We start from the raw sequence: 17,897 nt of genomic DNA on the forward strand, positions 1-17,897 counted from the left end.
CTAATTCCATAATGATTTAATGATAGAGCCCGTGTGTATTTGATACGAACCATTTACTAAAAAATTGCAGTAATTTGGCCGGTAATTTTGAGGTTACCTGTTGATGCGGTGTGTTATTTTATCGTCGATCTTAGGTTGGCGCCTTGATTTATTGCATTTTAAAGAGGATCGACTGCATTTTCAAAAATAATGTCACTGTTATTAGCGAAAACGACAATGGGTTTAGTTTATTTTCTTAGAAGCAGAGGATATAATAAAGGGATGTCGACCAAAAAAGAATATGGATTTTTATAATGGATGTAAAAAGATCTCGATCCCACACTTTAAAATTATATCAATTTAATAGAAGGAAAAGGCTTATTCAAATTAGAAATAGTAATTGGTATGTGTAATAATATAGTCACAATATGTCACGTCTGGATTCTTTTGAGATATTAGGTCTGGATCCCGCGTATGAAAAAAAAGTTGATTAATAGCAAGCTGAAAATTTGTTAATAGCTTAAGGGTGTCTAGTCGGACAAACTTTGATATACACTGGAACAGGGGAAGTTTTAATGGTGGAACAGGTTAAAAATTTGGAACTTCAGACTACGAAAACGTCAGATGTATTTTGTAGGACAGAACTTCCAATTGATTTGTTGTCCTTTCATTAAACTCTCATGCAAAAATCAGACTGGTGTTTATCACCAACTGGGCATTTTAATGAGTGGAACACGAAGAACATGTCAAATGACAGGAATCATGTTGGTTAGTAATAGCAGTCTGATTTTTGCATGAGAGTTTAATGAAAGTGTAACAAATCAATTGGAAGTTCTGTCGGACAAAATACATCTGACGTTTTCGTAGTCTGACGTTCCAAATTTTTAACCTGTTCCACAAATAAAACTTTCCCTGTTCCAGTGTTCCAATATATCAAAGCTTGTCCGACTAGACACCCTTAAGCTATTAACAAATTTTCAGCTTGCTATTAGTCAACTTTTTTTGGTACGCGGGATCCAGACCTATATGATTGTATCGGTGGTTATTGAAAATACCATCTTTACAAAAATCACAATAAAGATGCACTAGAAACAAAAAAACCAAAACTCGTTGAATGTTACTATGGTTTGTTTTTAAACCAAGAGGAGTAAACTAAAAAGACAGATTCACACCCAAGAAAGTCACTAGAAAAATCACCAAATACATCTTTTTTGGTTGATCATATCGGCCTTCGACAGTAAATCAGACATATTTACAAGAAAAGTGGCTTATTTTGGCCACATCTTTAGAAACGATAAGTATGTTTGTCTGCAGTTCAGTTGATCATTTAAGAAAAGTTCGAAAACGAGGCATCGAACGAAAGAAGTTCTCTTCATCGACGAAAGAAGGTCGACATCAGGGCCACCATCACCATTATATGTTTAGCACAAGATAAACAAAAGAATTCCAGTTGATAGTCGCCAACCTCAGTTGAGGAGAGCCCACGTGAAGAAGAAGAGTAATACATGGAAAATAAGATCGTAATGTAGATCAATAAATATGAATAAGTTATCCAGAAATTTCACATTAAAATATTGAATTGACAAAATGGAAAAACAAAAATGTGTATAAGATGGATGACAGCAGCACTAACTAAAACCAGTGGAAACAGTTGTCAAATCAAGTTATCAAGTCCAGTCAAATACAGTTGTCTAAAATAGATCAACTGAGACAAGCTGGCTTTTTTTGAATTATATATACGAGTATAAGCATGGGGGTTTTCCCCACATCCCACATTTCGCTCGCCATCGTTTTCTATACACCCACCCGTTCTCTTCTATAGCTCTATCCATAGACTGTTCTATGGCTTTCTTCCATGTTTCGTAGGCCTTCTTCTTCTTCTTCTTCTATTTATAGGCGCAATTGAGTGCTCTGTTTAGCAATCTTCCTTCTGACATTCTCAAACATGACCACACCATAGCATTTTCTTTGTTTCTATTACGTCAACCCTGGAATACACTCTTTATCCGTCGTCTTATTTGCTCATTTGGTAAGTGTTCTAATCTAGTTACCCTGCATGCTCTACTTAAATAATCCATTTCCGATACTTCTATATTTTTACTTTCCTTTCTTGTGGCTTGCAAACACTCTGCCCCCATACGTTAGAATAGGTTATACAATTGTTCTGTAGATTGTTAATTTTGTATTCAGCTTTATCTTGTTAGACCATAGTAGACCATTTAAAATACGAGTTGCTTTCCTTCCTTGCTGTATCCTATGCTGTATGTCTCTTTTTGTAGTTCCTTCTACTGATATTATGCTTCCTAAATATTTATATTCCTTACATTTTCTTATACTTCTTAACTCGTAAGTATGGATCTTCGTTTTCCTCTCCTATTCTCAAATATTCCGTTTTCTCCATGTTCATACATAGACCCCATTTTTCTATATTCGATCTGTAACTTTCTTAGCATATAATCCCTATCACGTTCATCGTTGGTCCTCAGCAAAGAACAAAGTTGTTAAGCAGTTTTCTTCAATCATTATTCCCATCCCAACAACTGTTTTCCTCGATTGCTCCAGAGCTGTCTGAATGTATATTTTAAATAGTGTTGGCGATAAGCAGTACCCTTGCCTCAGACCTTTTGAAACGAAATGGTTGCGACATATATTTTCCCTGCCTAATGCAGCTTTTCGGGTTCTGATACATATTTTTAATTCACTTCACTTACGCCTATCGTCGTCAAATTTTCAAAGAGTTTCTTTAAAGGTACCGTGTCGTAGGCTTTTTCCAGATCAATAAATGTTAGGTGTGTAGACAGATTCCTGGCTTTTCTTTTCTCCATTACTTGTTGCATCACGAATATTTTATCTGCGCACGATCTACCGGCGCGAAAACCATTTTGTTCTTCCATGTCATGGATTTCTAATTCCACCCTTTTCTTTAATACTCGGCCAAACAACCTGTAGTTTTTGCACGACGTTTTGTCTCCTTTTTGGAAATCGAGCTAATGTAAGCACAATTCCAGTCTTCTGGTATTTTTACTTTTTTTAAAATTATTACCGTTAAAATAATTATATACGGGTCTTTGATTAAACTGGACTGTTTTGCTATCACTAAGTTGCTCTGCCAAAAAGTGTTTAGGTACCATTACAAAACTAAATGAACTATCAAAGTAAACATAGTTTTATTTAGCCACTGCTAGGTTATTGTACCATCTTATTTATAGCTTATATTGAAATTTAAACCGTTTTGTGATAATTCAGAAAAAAATATTATCACGTGATGGAGCAAGAAGTATTTTATATGATTTCGTTCTCAAAATTCCGTAATTACCTACTCATACGAAATTTGCAAAGCTTGAAAATTGTCCTAATTATATCGTGACCAGAGAGAAATCGTGCTGTTATTAAATTTATTAAATTGCTAGCAGTTGTTTTCAATTCTTGGAGAGATTACCACGAGTCGCAATAACGCAATGCAGACCCCGCGTCTGAAAGACCACAGGTCTGTAATCATAGGATTTTGATATTCAGTTTAATAAAATCTGTTTCCACACCCGTAAGAAAATTCAAGGTTTAAAGAAAATTTATTATCAAACATCTTATACAGGGTGTCCCGAAAAGATTGGTCATAAATTATACCATAGATTTTGGGGTCAAAAATATGTTGATTGAACCTAACTTACCTTAGCACAAATGTGCACATAAAAAGAGTTATAGCCCTTTAAAGTTACAAAATAAAATCAATTTTTTCCAATATTTCGAAAACTATAAGATATTTTTTATTGAAAATAGGCATGTGGCGTTCTTATGGCAGGAAAGTCTTAACAAAAAATTATAGTGAAATTTGTGCACCCCATAAAAATTTTATGGGGTTTTGTTCCCTTAAACCCCTCTCAAACTTTTGTGTACGTTCCAATTAAATTATTATTGTGGTACCAATAGTTAGATACAATATTTTTAAAACTTTCTTGCCTCCTAGTCTTTTTTCGATAAACCAGTTTTTATCGAAATGCGGCTTCTTTTTATTATGTTTATATAAAAATTGTATGGGGGTTTCGTTCCTTTAAACCCCCCAAATGTTTGTGTACGTTCCAATTAAACTTTTATTGCGGTACCATTAGTTTTTAACACAGTGTTTTTAAAACTTTTTTGCCTCTTAGTATATTTTCATATTATAAAAATGTAAATTATAGATTTTTCATATTACTACAGGTCTCTACAATCGTACTTAACCATATACAAATAGGTGGTGAATTTAAAAAATATTCAAAATATCTCGATAAAAACTGGCTTTTCGAGAAAGTACTAAGAGGCAAAAAAGTTTTAAAATCACTGTGTTTAACTAATACTACTTTAAGAATAATTTAATACGAACATACACATAAGTTTAGGGGGGTTTAAGGGAACAAAACCCCCATAAAATTTTTATGGGGTTCACAAATTTCACTATAATTTTTTTTAAGATGTTCCTGCCATAAGAATGCCACACCTCTATTTTCAATAAAAAATCTCTAATAGTTTTCGAAATATTGAAAAAAATTTATTTTCATTTTGTAACTTCAAAGGGCTATAACTTTTTTTATGTGCATATTTGTACTAAGGTAAGTTAGGTTCAATCAACACATTTTTGACTCCAGAATCTGTGGTATAATTTATGACCAATCTTTTCGGGACACCCTGTATAATATTATATACCATACAAATATTATTGCCAGTGCAGTTTATCCACTATAAATTTGTAGGTGTTAATTTTAAACATACCTAATACTAGGGCTTTTTATAGCTGCTATAATAATGTATTGAAATAAAACTATCACCAAAAAGATATAGTGTAGATACATATTATAGGGTATGTGCAAAGTAGTGGGACGGTCGAATGTCGAATATTTCGCGAAACGAACATTGGATCAAAACACGTGTTCTATGTTTTTCAAAAATCTATCGAATGACACCAAACACGACTCCCTACTCAATTTTAAAATCTTAATGCAGATTTGCATTCCTTTTGCAAAAACAAGCAAGTTTTATTCGAGACATTTTTTCGAATTATTGATATATGGTGCTATAATCGGAAAAACACGTGTTTAATATTTTTCAAAGATCTATCGAATGCAATCAAACAAGAACTACCCCCTGGGGGAATGGTAATGAGCAACTTTGATATTTTTAATAGGAACAGGAACCTCTATTTTTTATTGCAGATCATGATTCTACAAAACATTCTTAAAAGACTGTATTCAGTATCTACGATAAAAAAGAGTTTGCAGACTTATCATAGATTACAGCGGCATCTATCACAATTAATTCGAAAAAAAGTTCAGATAAAAGCTGCCCTTCACTTCTTCACGTAGAATCCTAATCTGAAATTAAAAATATGATTTTTCATTTAAGATTTCAGTTGTCCCCCGCCCACAGATTTTAAAAAATAATTATTAAACACGTGTTTTTTGGTTTTTTATTTGACAGTGTATTTCTCGAGATATTAGACCGTTTCTACAATTTGCAATAAATCTTCTTTTACGATTATAGCGCAATTTATCAACAATGACAAAAATGTTCCTTTTGCATATTTTTTTATGAGGAATCCAAATCTGCAATAAAAAGTGGAGATTCCTATTAAAGATTTCAAAATTTTCCCCATCCCCGCTCTAGGGGGTGTTGCTGGGGGATCGTGTTTGGTATCATTATAACCCGGTCTATATAGACATTTGAAATAACAAAAATTGCCGGAGAGCCAAATTTTGGTGGAAAGCAAGCTAGGGTACACCATAACAAATAAAGTTTTAAAAGTCCTCATCGATCCTATATGTGCAACAAAAGTTATTCGGGGTCAAAGGTCAAAATTTTAGATTTTTTGGATTTTTTTCGAAAACGGTAACTTTTATCAAAAAAGAACCTTAAACCAAAATTGTAGATCTTAAAATTCTCTACAAAAATAGTCCTTACTATTTTTCCCAAGAGTTGCCATTTCTGAGATATCGCGATATTGGTTTTGAGTTTTCCCTGTAGGCCTACTCCACTAACTGTTTTGACAATTAGGATAATTTAAGGAAACAATACCGGTCAAGTTCTAGATATTACATTATTATTATTGATATTGATTTTTGATATTGCTATTGAATATTAGGTTAACTATTGTTTTTATTTCTTTAGATATTTTAATCAGATTCATATTGTTGAAAGTCTACTTCAACAGTCAAGTCTTCTTCGATTTCATCTTCTTGCTCTTCCCCTTGCTGGATGTTCAAAAATTGTTCAAATGCGACTGAGTCATTGGTCTCTTCATTAAAATCACAGGAGTCTTCCTCTGTTGTACTAAACTAGACATTTGAGCAAGACTGACCTTGGTAGTTTATACACGCTAGAGAACACAGCAACCCGACTTTTTTACATCCACATTTGGCACTACAACCTTTTTTGCAATTGCAAAAAATAGTGTTAAGGAGTTTTTCTGGAGTAGGTGGGAGTAAGGTTTTAATCGGTTCCAGAGTATTATCTATGTCTGCTAAATGGTAGACGCTTGTAATAAGTACTTTTATATTCACTTGAACCATTGTCAATGCTTGAACTGAACCTCTAGCACTAAAAGAAACAGATAATATGAACAAGACCTACGGACAATACTTCATTTTTTTAAATAGGACACCCTGTATATTTTTACATTTTTGAAATCTCTTCGATGTCTTCTTTCTTAAAATATGAGGATTTGTAATGTTGTACAGGGTATTTTAAAAGATAATTACGTTTTTTTATTAATTTCGTAGCAATATTCACACCCTGTAGAATTGTAGTAGTTTGACAACTAAAATTCTACTTACGTTCAAATGATTTTTAATATAGTCTTCTATTGTTAAGAATCATTAGTATAGCTAAATTTTTAATTTTAGTATACAGGGTTGGTCGAAACTCGGAATGAGTATTTTCTGAGTTTTCTTAAATGAAACACCCTGTATTTTAGTATTGTAATAAAATGATATTTTATGGTACTTTTTTATTTCTTAAGCATTCCCTATACCTAACTGCTTTAATTTGTGCTTAATTGTTAATCGCCCCAACAATCTTAACTACGTAGGTATTTTGATAGCTAAACCATTATTGGTAATTTTAAGGATCAGTCTGGAATAATATGTATTTATTTCTGAAAAATTATTTGTGATTGAATATTTTCACGGCCAACCTAATAAAATTTTACGTATTTTTTTGTTGTTTAGCTTGAATTTTGAATCACCAATAACTCACAAATTAAAGCAGTTAGGTATAGGGAATACTCATAAAATAAAAAAGTACTATGAAATATCATTTCATTGCAACACTAAAATATAGGGTGTTCTATTTAAGAAAACTCAGAAAATATTCATTCCGAGTTTCGACCAATCAACCTTGTATACTAAAATTTCAAAATTAGCTATACTAATGATTCTTAACAATAATAAACTATATTAAAAATCACTTGAACGTAAGCAGAGTTTTTAATGTCAAACTATTACAATTCTACAGGGTGTGAATATTGCTACGAAATTAATAAAAAACTTAAATATCTTTTAAAATACACTGTATAATATAACAAAATCTCATATTTTAAGAAAGAAGATATTGAGGAGAATCCAAAAATGCAAAAATATACAGGGTGTCCCATTTAAAAAAAAAACAAGTTATAAGCAACTTCCGGTATAACCGGAAGTTGCAAAGAGATGAAAATATTTTCATTTAATAGATCATCTCTCAAAACCCCTTTATTCCAATTTTCATGATTCTGTTGCCTTTAGTTCTCGAGATATTTCTAATAGGCCAGTTATCTGCGTCACCCTACATACGTGGCTTATAAAGTAACTTTTAAAATCGCAATATCTCAGGAAGGGCAACTCTTAGGAAAAAAATTGTAAGGACTATTTTTGTAGAGAATGTTAAGATCTACAACTTTAGTTTGATGTTTTTTTTTTGATAAAACTTACCGTTTTCGAGAAAAATCCAAAAAATCTCAAATTTTGACCTTTGACCCCGAATAACTTTTGTTGCACACATGGGATCGATGGGGACTTTTAAAACTTTATTTGTTATGGTAAACTCTAGCTCTCCACCAAAATTTGGCTCTCCGGCAATTTTTGTTATTTGCCAACTATTTTGATGTCCAAGTTGACCGGATTATAATACATTCTTGAAAAATATTGAACACGTATTTTTCAGTTTTTCGATTCAATGTTCGTTTCGCGAAATATTTGACCGTTCCGCTACTTTTGACACACCCTGTATAATCGAATAAGCTACTGAAGTTGCAAAGGCATCTCAACAGTTCTTGGTTAATTAAATGTACTGCTGAATTAAACTCTGAAAAAGAAAATGAGGGTGCGCTTTTGTGGTAAATAGCATTCAAAGTGAATTTTAATGTAGAGCTGAGTGTAGGTGTAGATCTACACGTGCTGTCAGTCAAGCTTGAAAATAAATAAAAACAAAAAAGTTTCAACTTACATATCTCTTTAGAATATTATATAAATGATTACTTCATCGATTGCAGTTATTGTGGCGTTATTTCAAATACAAGTACATTAGTGTTATTTAAAGATCATTATTCTATTTTTATGTTTTCCTTGGTATAAGAACTAAAAGGAGAGCAATGTTCTCTTCGCTCGTTTTTTTAGCCACAATCCTTAGCTGGACTACATTCAAGGATGCCAATAAAGCATTCGAAAGGGTGTGGCACGAAGGGCTCATTTCCAAAATGACCCTTTTCGATATAGAAAGGCCATGGCATTACTTCTCCTGTCGTACAATAGGAACGTCAAGAGGCAGATAGAACCTATATAGAAGTCCTATCTGAGCTCGGAACAATGGGAACCGGAGCACCAGAGAGAGCTGTGTTACCCTTCCTGTAGTACACGATTAACACCGCAAACACCGCGATATTCACCGCAAAACATGTTCAGCTTTTATCCTCACATCACCGAGAATTCTAAGCCCTAACTTCGAGAGAAGATATCTACATGCACTAGATCACTTAGAAGACTGGTGCATACAGTGAAAAATTGCTACAAAGCAACAAATTGAAACAAATCATAGACTGTCATGTTTTAAAAAAGATTCGGCAGACCAGATCACCAAAGAAAGGATATTTAACACAGTAACAGGTGGATCCAGAAAGCGAAATAACAAAGGGTATGTGGTGTTATCAATGCATGTTTTGGGTATCTCTTAAGTAATGACATGGACAAATTAAATCAATTTGGAAAGGCAGTTATCAATATAGCTCTGACTATTCAAAGCTTCACGACTCACAATTCCAACAAAAGGTCGGGGTACGGGTACACCCCGTTAGAAATTGCGCATAAGATAAGGATTTGCCTTAAAAAAATCTAAATCAATTATTTTTTTTCATTGGCAAATTATCCACGCCTCAGTTGACGATCGATATTCCATAGACGACCTTAGAAGACCATTCTTCCTTAATTCCAACAATATCGTACCTACTCTAGACTCTAGAATTCTAGAAGATCTGTATTGACACGCCAATCTCCTAGTTCAGCGGTTCTCGACCTTTTTGAGTGATGTACCACCTACAGTTATTTTTATTATTTTTGGTACCACCTATATTTTTAAATTGTATTATCAATACTTACTAAGTACATACTACTATTTTAATTTTTTCTGTGTTTTGTGTACCAACGCCAATAATGATATGTACCACCAGTGGTACATGTACCACCAGTGGTACATGTACCACAGATTGAGAACCTCTGTCCTAGTTGACATTCCAACGTGGCTTTATGCTCTTCTTAGCTGTGTCTCAAAAAAATACCTGCAAGAAAATTGAGGCTTTTGAAATGTGGCTTTCAGGGTGTTTGGCTGAGAATACAAAAAGAAAAAGAGCTGTTAATCACAATAAAAACAGCCAAAATCGAATACCTCGGTCACATCATGAGGAACAGTGAAAGATATGGACTGCTGCAACTAATCTTGCAAGGAAAAGTAGAACGAAAGCGGAGACCAGGAACGCGAAGGATTTCCTGGCTGAAAAATCTACGTACGTGATTCAACACAACAGCCACAAATCTTTTTAGAGCAGCAGTGTGCAAAGTACAGATTGCTATGATGGTCGATAACATCCGAAACGGATACGCACTACAAGAGGAAGAAGCTATATCTGTGACCTCAGCGCAATAAATGCACGTTGTCTTCCACTTTTTGGTAAATTCAGACATGGTGTTCGCTGATCGCACTCCGCTATTAGCTTTGATCGCGCTGGACAACCCGAGGGTACCCAGAGGGAGAACGCCTGCGCATTACAATATCGAGCGTTCGCGGAGGTCGAATCTTTCCCTCTGAACACCCTCCGGATTTTTAATTCGGTGTTCGCGCAGTACAGAAAAAAGATCCTGAACGTGTCCGGAATACCCTCTCGACGTTCGAGGATTTTGTTTCGGATTTTAAGTTCGCACAGGCGCACAAAATATTTGGGAAGAATTTCTTGACATTTCTGTTCTTACTCCTTCCAATTCTTAACCTAAAATATTGTTTTGTTAAACACCTTATAGTTGTAGATTCTGGTTTTTAAAGTTTTGAAATTATGTAAAGTGTTGTATCATTTAAATATCCTTCAAACAAATTTTAATATTTTTTATATTAAAGTTTTTTTTTAGTTGTTTTTGTCAATGTTTTCCATTTTGTATATTTATAAATAAGTATTTACCTTTTCTAGTATTATTTTCATTCGATATTCGATAATTATCTAATACGGTAGTATGTATTACCAAGTATTTACCTTTTCTAGTATTATTTTCATTCGATATTCGATAATTATCTATTACGGTAGTATGTATTACCACCAAAGAAGTATTACAATAAATTGTACTGTGTTTTTACTTAATTTCTTCTATCTAGATGAGCTTATAAGTACCTAACATATTCATATGGTTTATTTTTCAGTTTAATTTAAGAGTTAAATTAGTCTCTAATTGAATATAATGAAACATAAACAACACATCAAACTTATTCTGAAACTATTTCTTGTGTCTTGTTATATGTCATTATTTTTGTGGTGTAATAAACCACAACACAATGCCACAACCACAACCTATCAAATTCAATACATACATATCAAAATTGGAAATGATTGCTTTACTAAATTATTCCTTCCTTCAGATAATGTTCAACCCCCAGGAAGTTAAAGGTAATTTTTATATCTAAATATCAACAATCTTTTACTCTCTACAAAAATGTAAGCCGGATTTCGGCGTGGAAATACCACATTATATTGTCGAAATAATAAAGAAAGACGCTAATCAAATTTCTAACTTCTAAGAAAGGCATTGAATTATTGAATAGAAAGTTAATCCTTTGCCTGTTGCTTTTATTCTCTTTCTCTTTGTTGACATACAAATTTGTTGTGTTGTATTTGCATTTTTTTGACATTGATTTCGAAATAAGAAAGGGACAAGAAAAGGCTTCCTTCTCTAACCTTAATGTATGCAACCCGTCATTACATTACGAATCCGAAAATTGTTCGCGGAGCGAAAAATCCTGAGCATGTGTAGGATAAGTTTACGTTGACGCCTGCGCCTTGGAAACTAATCCCGAACTTACTCTGAATACGTTCATGTTGTACAGCGCGAACACCACTATTGTTGTTCTGTAAATGGTTCTGCGTGAAATGTTTTTATTCTGGAATTTTTGACAGATTTCAGCATCCTAAAGCGAAAACTTCAAAATAAAGAAATCTCAATGGACAGTCGATAAAGTAAACAAACTTTTGTTTCCAAAGGCAACTTACTATTATTTTGTTTTTGTTAAATGAATTTTGTACCAAAACTTTTAGGACAAAGTCAAGAGTTATTTGAAAACATAATAACCAGTATGTCGGTCTGATCAGTGAAGAGTGAATCAAATAAGTAGAATATGTTTAGAAATATTATTTTAAATGCACAATCCTAGTTTTCATTTATAATCTTCAACTATTGTCAAACCTGGCTATTACTTTTCAATGTTAAAATTTATGACGGTATTTACGCACTGACAAAAAAGTGCATCAGAGGTCTGCATGATCCGTCTTTATTTCAAATAAATGCTTTTTTTGGAAATCACAACCATAAAATAATTTGTATTGAAACCGGTATCTATCAGCCGCCCTTCCCAGAAATCCGATTTCACTATTCGAATAATAGAAAATCGGATGGGTACTTACAAGTACCTGCCGCACAGTACGACATCACTTGAAAGGAAACATTAATCAATTTAAAATAAAGTTTTGGGTGTTTGAAGTCCATATTTTTAGAAAGAATTTGAATATTAGAAATGTGTTTTACACAGAATGCAAATGATAAAATCTTGAAAAATAAACTTAAAATTATCGTACTTCTATTTGAAACTATCAGTATAATAACGATTTCTAATGGTAGGGGAGCAAAGTATGCTAATAAATGTGCAGTCACTCGAGCGTTGTGGGGACCTATTGGATTGTGAAGAGTAGGTCCTAAAACCAAAAAAAGTTAAGTAAAGTTTTCCATTTTGGTGCGGACTTTTCATTTTTATTTTAATTTTCCATTTCCAACAATCGTTTTTTTTTAGACTATAGCGCCATCTATCCATAATTCAAAAAAATGTCTCGAATAAAACTTACTTATTTTTACGTAAGGGATCCAAATCTGCAATAAAAAATGGGGGCTCCCATTTAAGATTTTTAAAGTAACCTCCACCCACCTCCGTGGGTGGTCGTGTTTGGTGTCATTCGATAGATTTTTCAAAAATATTGAATAGGTGTATTTTTCAGTTTTTCGATCTGATGTTCATTTCGCGAAATATACGCACCCCTCTCCGGGGGAAGTGGTGTTTGGTATCATTCGATAAATTTTTGAAAAATATTGAGCACGTATTTTTTAGTTTTTTGATATGTCATTCGTTTCGCGAAATATTCGCTTTTTTTGTGTTTACACTGTTTTGCATGTAGTTAACTTACCTTATCTTACTCTAACGATTTCGACTTTTTCTAAGGATAGATTTTTTTTTCGCCCCCCCCCCCTTAACGAACTCCCCTTGCATTAAGAGCCAATATATGGTAGAGGTACATTTTTAGGATACAAGGTTTCTCCCCATGTAATAATCTGAAGCGCTCGAGTAACTGCAAAAATCCCCGCTTGGGCTCCCCTACCATAAACTCTTAGTGAAACCAGAAATTATAAAAACAATATTTATTTCATAAAAACAGATTATAACTTTATATTAGGTGTGACATTCTTGATAGAAATATAAGATCGTAGTTAATGGTCAACTAAGTACACTTCAAGTTCAAGTTTGTTAAGTACGCCTTAACAAACTTCTCTCATGGAAAGCAAGTTTGATGAAAAATCGGATAAAAATCTGATAAAATTTTCGGTGTAATCGACTATTTTGACGACCTGACTTATTTCGTAATAAAAATGAATATTTGTACATATGTAGTTTATAGCAGCAATCTTATTAAATTTGTTAATATGTAAATTGTGCATGAGATAAATTATATTTTACGATATAAATATTTACTGAGGACGTTAATTGAACATTCTAAGTGCTTTTCCTTGATATATCAATGATGAGGATAAAAATAGGTTAATTTGAATATGTATAGAGAGATGTGTGTCTTACAAATAAAAATTTTACAATTAATAAACTCACTAGGAGCCTTTTACAAAGCTGGAAGGATTCTTAACGTAAAATTTTTTTAACCAGTAACAGAACATACATTAGAAAAATAAAAACCCACATCCAAAAATTTTGAAAAATGTGCAGTTTACAAAAAATATGAACTTCTTTCCTGTACGAACCACAGTAACTGATAGGTTAAAAAGCTGGAAGGATTCTTAACGTAAAATTTTTTTAACCAGTAACAGAACATACATTAGAAAAATAAAAACCCACATCCAAAAATTTTGAAAAATGTGCAGTTTACAAAAAATATGAACTTCTTTCCTGTACGAACCACAGTAACTGATAGGTACCTTACCAAACATCGTGTTGCTTGTTTTTCCATTTAAGAGAAAAATCTGAACCGATAAAATATTTTTGGCCGTATTTTGAGCCATCAATAAATAAAGCAGAAAACTATGAATACAAAAAGCATTTAAAACATTAAAAACTTACCCCTTTTCTGCATAAACGAGAAGAGCTCATCAAGGAATTCTTTTCTTTTTGGGTCGTCGTTAATTTCGTATAACTGCAAAAAAAGAATAATATAAAGAAAATGGTATAGATATCAGATATCCACGTTATAAATATTCAAAATTCTATATATTATACAAGTGTTGAAGGTTGGCAATAATCAGTGCAATTTAGACTTTTAGACAATCTAATGCTTTTGAAAAGTAACTTTGTAGTGACTCCTCATGTTCATTGAAATATCTGGTTATTTCTACAAATAATAGGTATGATTAACTATATGTATGATAACTTTTGGTGGTAAAATCACTCCGAAAAGTTAGTTTTAAATACCTGTCAGTATTACAGAGTAATACATCCAGTAGAATGAAGGCAGGATAGATGAAATGGATATTAGTGTATAATAAATTAATTAATTCATATTTATATACTATCAAATGGTTTGAAATAGCGTAAAATATCAAACAATGATAGACACACTGGGCTACATTATGTCAGTTGCTTAATTTGGGAAAAATACATGAAAATATTGTGAAATTTAATGGGTGTCCCATATTCAATGGCATAGAGTATATAAAAAAATATTTTCTAGTTTGCTAGTGCATTAAAATTAATTTAAAACTAAAATATCTAAAAATTCATTAAACCAACATTTAAAATGTATGTAAGCATCATCACTAATCTATTAATTCATTTAAGTATGAGTATTTACATGAGAAGTAACGCTTTAGTTAATTAAAAACTAGAAAATTGCCGCCCAAATTAATTTATTTCTGAATCTAATATCGTCTTGAAAAAATAGCTTTCCTCTCCTAATAGAATTAATTGATTTTTTTGGTACCTAATAAAGCATCAATTTATAGAAACAGTGTGACCCAAAGAAACCAAAAATATATGATTCAGTATAACTGGTATATGAGAGAGCTCTCAGCTCTATTATTTCAATATTTTTTTACAATAGGTAGATACATTCTGGGACACATTATTGCATGATGTGTATGTCTAGTACTCCTACCTAGTATTATATCATGTGTGTTCCCAACTCGTAGACTGGCTTGAAATATCATGGAAGTGTATTACATTTTTATACCAACCTAGGAAGTTGAAAAACATCTTCGTAACATGTAGACGTAGAACGAAATACACACATCCTGAAAAATATAATAAACGGAAAGATCCCAGCCATAGAAGAATGTTCCGTGCGAAAAACTGAATAAGGAAAAGAGTGATTTGTCTGCACCACAAACGAACTGAAAGGGCTGTTTCACATTATAAGAATTGTGAACGTGCGAGGGTTTTCTCGTGGGGTAGTTTTGAGGCAATTATCCTTTTCACACAAAAAGAATTGAGTCGCACGAAGATATTTTGCTGTGTTGTTTGGTATATTAGTATTATTTACACTTTCTGGCTGAGGTATATAGGTACATGATACGATGTCTGATATGTGTCATTACAAATGGGTATTTTTTGTCCATACTTTTGTCCAAATGTACTGTAATGCGTATTTAATACATTTGCAATTTCTATTTTGTCAGTTATTATTTCTTATGTTTTTGGTCATTTTGAAAAGGGGCCATTTCCACTTTTTTAAATTTTACAGGAGAGGTAAAAAACGTTTTATCTTTAAGACTATTAGGAAAATAATTGTTTTATGTATTTTTTGGTATTAATATTCACTATACAAGCTGATGAATAATATAAAAATATTTTTTAAATTTTAAAAGACCTAGAAACCGCAATTTTTTATAAAAGAGATGACCCGTTTTTAAAATGAACAGGTATTAAAAGAAAAAAGTCATTATAATGTGAATATTGTTTATTACATACATTCGACAGCTAAATAGAAGCTGATGGATATTTTAAAAATGTTGTGAAATTTTAAAAGACCTAGAAACGGCATTTTTTTTTAAAGAGATGACCCGTTTTCAAAATGAACATATCCTGTTCTATAATGGGTATCTATCACTAGGAGATGGCCCCTTTTCAAACTGAACTATGCTGTTTTTATGGTAATACATAATATTGAAAGTTGACCCGTTTTCATATGGAATAGATGTGTCTGTCTAGGTGTATTAAATACAAATTCAACAAAAAGTGGAAATGTCAAAAAAGTGGAGATGACCCCGTTTCATAATGACTGATTCAATTAAAAGTCTTAACTTGTTTTTATAATCGTTGTTCTACTAAGTTATTTGTAGGATCTTGGATTAGCTCATACAATATATGTAATAAACTATTCTAAATGGGAAATAAGCCACAATTTAACTAAAAAATGATTTTATTAACGTTTCGACATCCGATTTAGGCGTCGAAACGTTAATAAAATCATTTTTTAGATAAATTGTGGCTTATTTCCCATTTAGAATAGTTTATTACAAAAATGCCACAAGGAAATAGCCTCTATACTCAATGTTAATTGCAACTATGTAAAATAAAGTTTATTATGGACGGGGTCGAGTTCGCTCCCAATGGTAAGAATTTTACCTGAACTAAAAAAGGTAGAGTCCGAATTGGCTCCCATAGACAAAATTTATTTTACCTAAACATGTCGAAAATATCACCCAGCGTTGTCAATTCTTTCAAATTTTCTCTTTTTGTTAGAAACAGGTACCTTCCTAGAAATATCTATGGGAAAGGAGGAAGACCTAACCCTTCGGTCCTAACTTAACTTTCGGGTATTAGAGTGTAGAGCGCAAACCGGCCGATTTCAGGTAAGAGCGCAAAACGGTCGAGCGCATACCGGCCGACACCGATAATTTGTGTTAAAATTGCCACATATGCCAATGTTGAACTAAAACAAACTCTAAAAGTATTTGTCTAAAAGTATAATTTTCCTATAAAAAGTCTATATCACTATGTAAATTTCCTAAGCAGTATAAATATTACACGATTTGGCAACAATGTCTAATGTTTCCGCGATTATATGAGAGCCTACCCGCATTCATGCGGGAGCCAATTCGTACCCTTCTAAAATATACCTGAACGAAGCGGAGCGAACTCGACTTCACCCTTTATTATAATATACTTAGCAGTTTTAATTACTGTTGTTATCAGTAATATATAATTAATTTTCTGTACTTACCAAATGTGTTTTTTCTTTCACCTAATTCGTCAAATTCACTGTTAAGTGCACGGCATACACCATTTCTCGTCAAGTTTCTATCTTTATATATTTCTATTATTTTGTCCCAAAAAACAGGCCTCGCTTCAATCTGAGACATCATAATATAAAATATATGCACCTACTTCAAAGTGTAAATGAAAATAATGTACCAAACAACCAAGGAAACTACCTTCGTGCGACTGAACGACAGTATCATATGAAAAGATGCATTAAGTCCCCTATGCTACTGGGTGCGTAAAGACGGCAGCACGGCCGCCGTCTGTAGTTGTAAGCGAGGGACGAAATAAATACGGCGACTTCACCGAACGTGACTGAACGTTCCAACAACCGTCTAGTGAGAAAGGCTCCATATGATTACATGAGCCACCATTGGAATGCCGTCGTGCGTTCTAACCCTCGCACGTTTAAATTCTTATAATGTGAAACAGCGCTAAGAAGTAGAGGCCGACCGCGTAGAAGATGTATTGATGATGTCGAAGAAGACCCTAGAAGAAGGGTCAGAAGATGGATGGAAGTTGCTAGTAATCGATGGAAGTTGCTAGTAATCGACGGAAGTGGTGACTTCTCTGCGAGCAGGCCAAGATCCACAAAGGATTGTCGAGCCAATTATTATGATGATGATAATGATAAACAAACTGATTAGAGCAGCTGCAAACGTCGGCCTAATCTGGAAAGAAGTAAAAGAGACAGC

At 33.0% G+C, this 17,897-nt stretch overlaps 1 protein-coding gene across 4 annotated transcripts in view; it reads right to left on the bottom strand.

The window, feature by feature from the left end:
- Window positions 1-17,897, bottom strand: part of LOC114329682 (protein dead ringer-like) — an 871,887-nt gene that overhangs the window by 203,648 nt on the left and 650,342 nt on the right. For all 4 annotated transcript variants that reach the window (XM_050658217.1, XM_050658215.1, XM_050658216.1 and 1 more), the window contains exon 4: window positions 14,068-14,140. In XM_050658217.1, the coding sequence (XP_050514174.1) occupies window positions 14,068-14,140 (73 nt within the window). The remainder of the gene's footprint in view (window positions 1-14,067; window positions 14,141-17,897) is intronic.

This window comes from Diabrotica virgifera, chromosome 8, assembly GCF_917563875.1.
Source record: "Diabrotica virgifera virgifera chromosome 8, PGI_DIABVI_V3a".
Lineage (NCBI taxonomy): Eukaryota > Metazoa > Arthropoda > Insecta > Coleoptera > Chrysomelidae > Diabrotica > Diabrotica virgifera.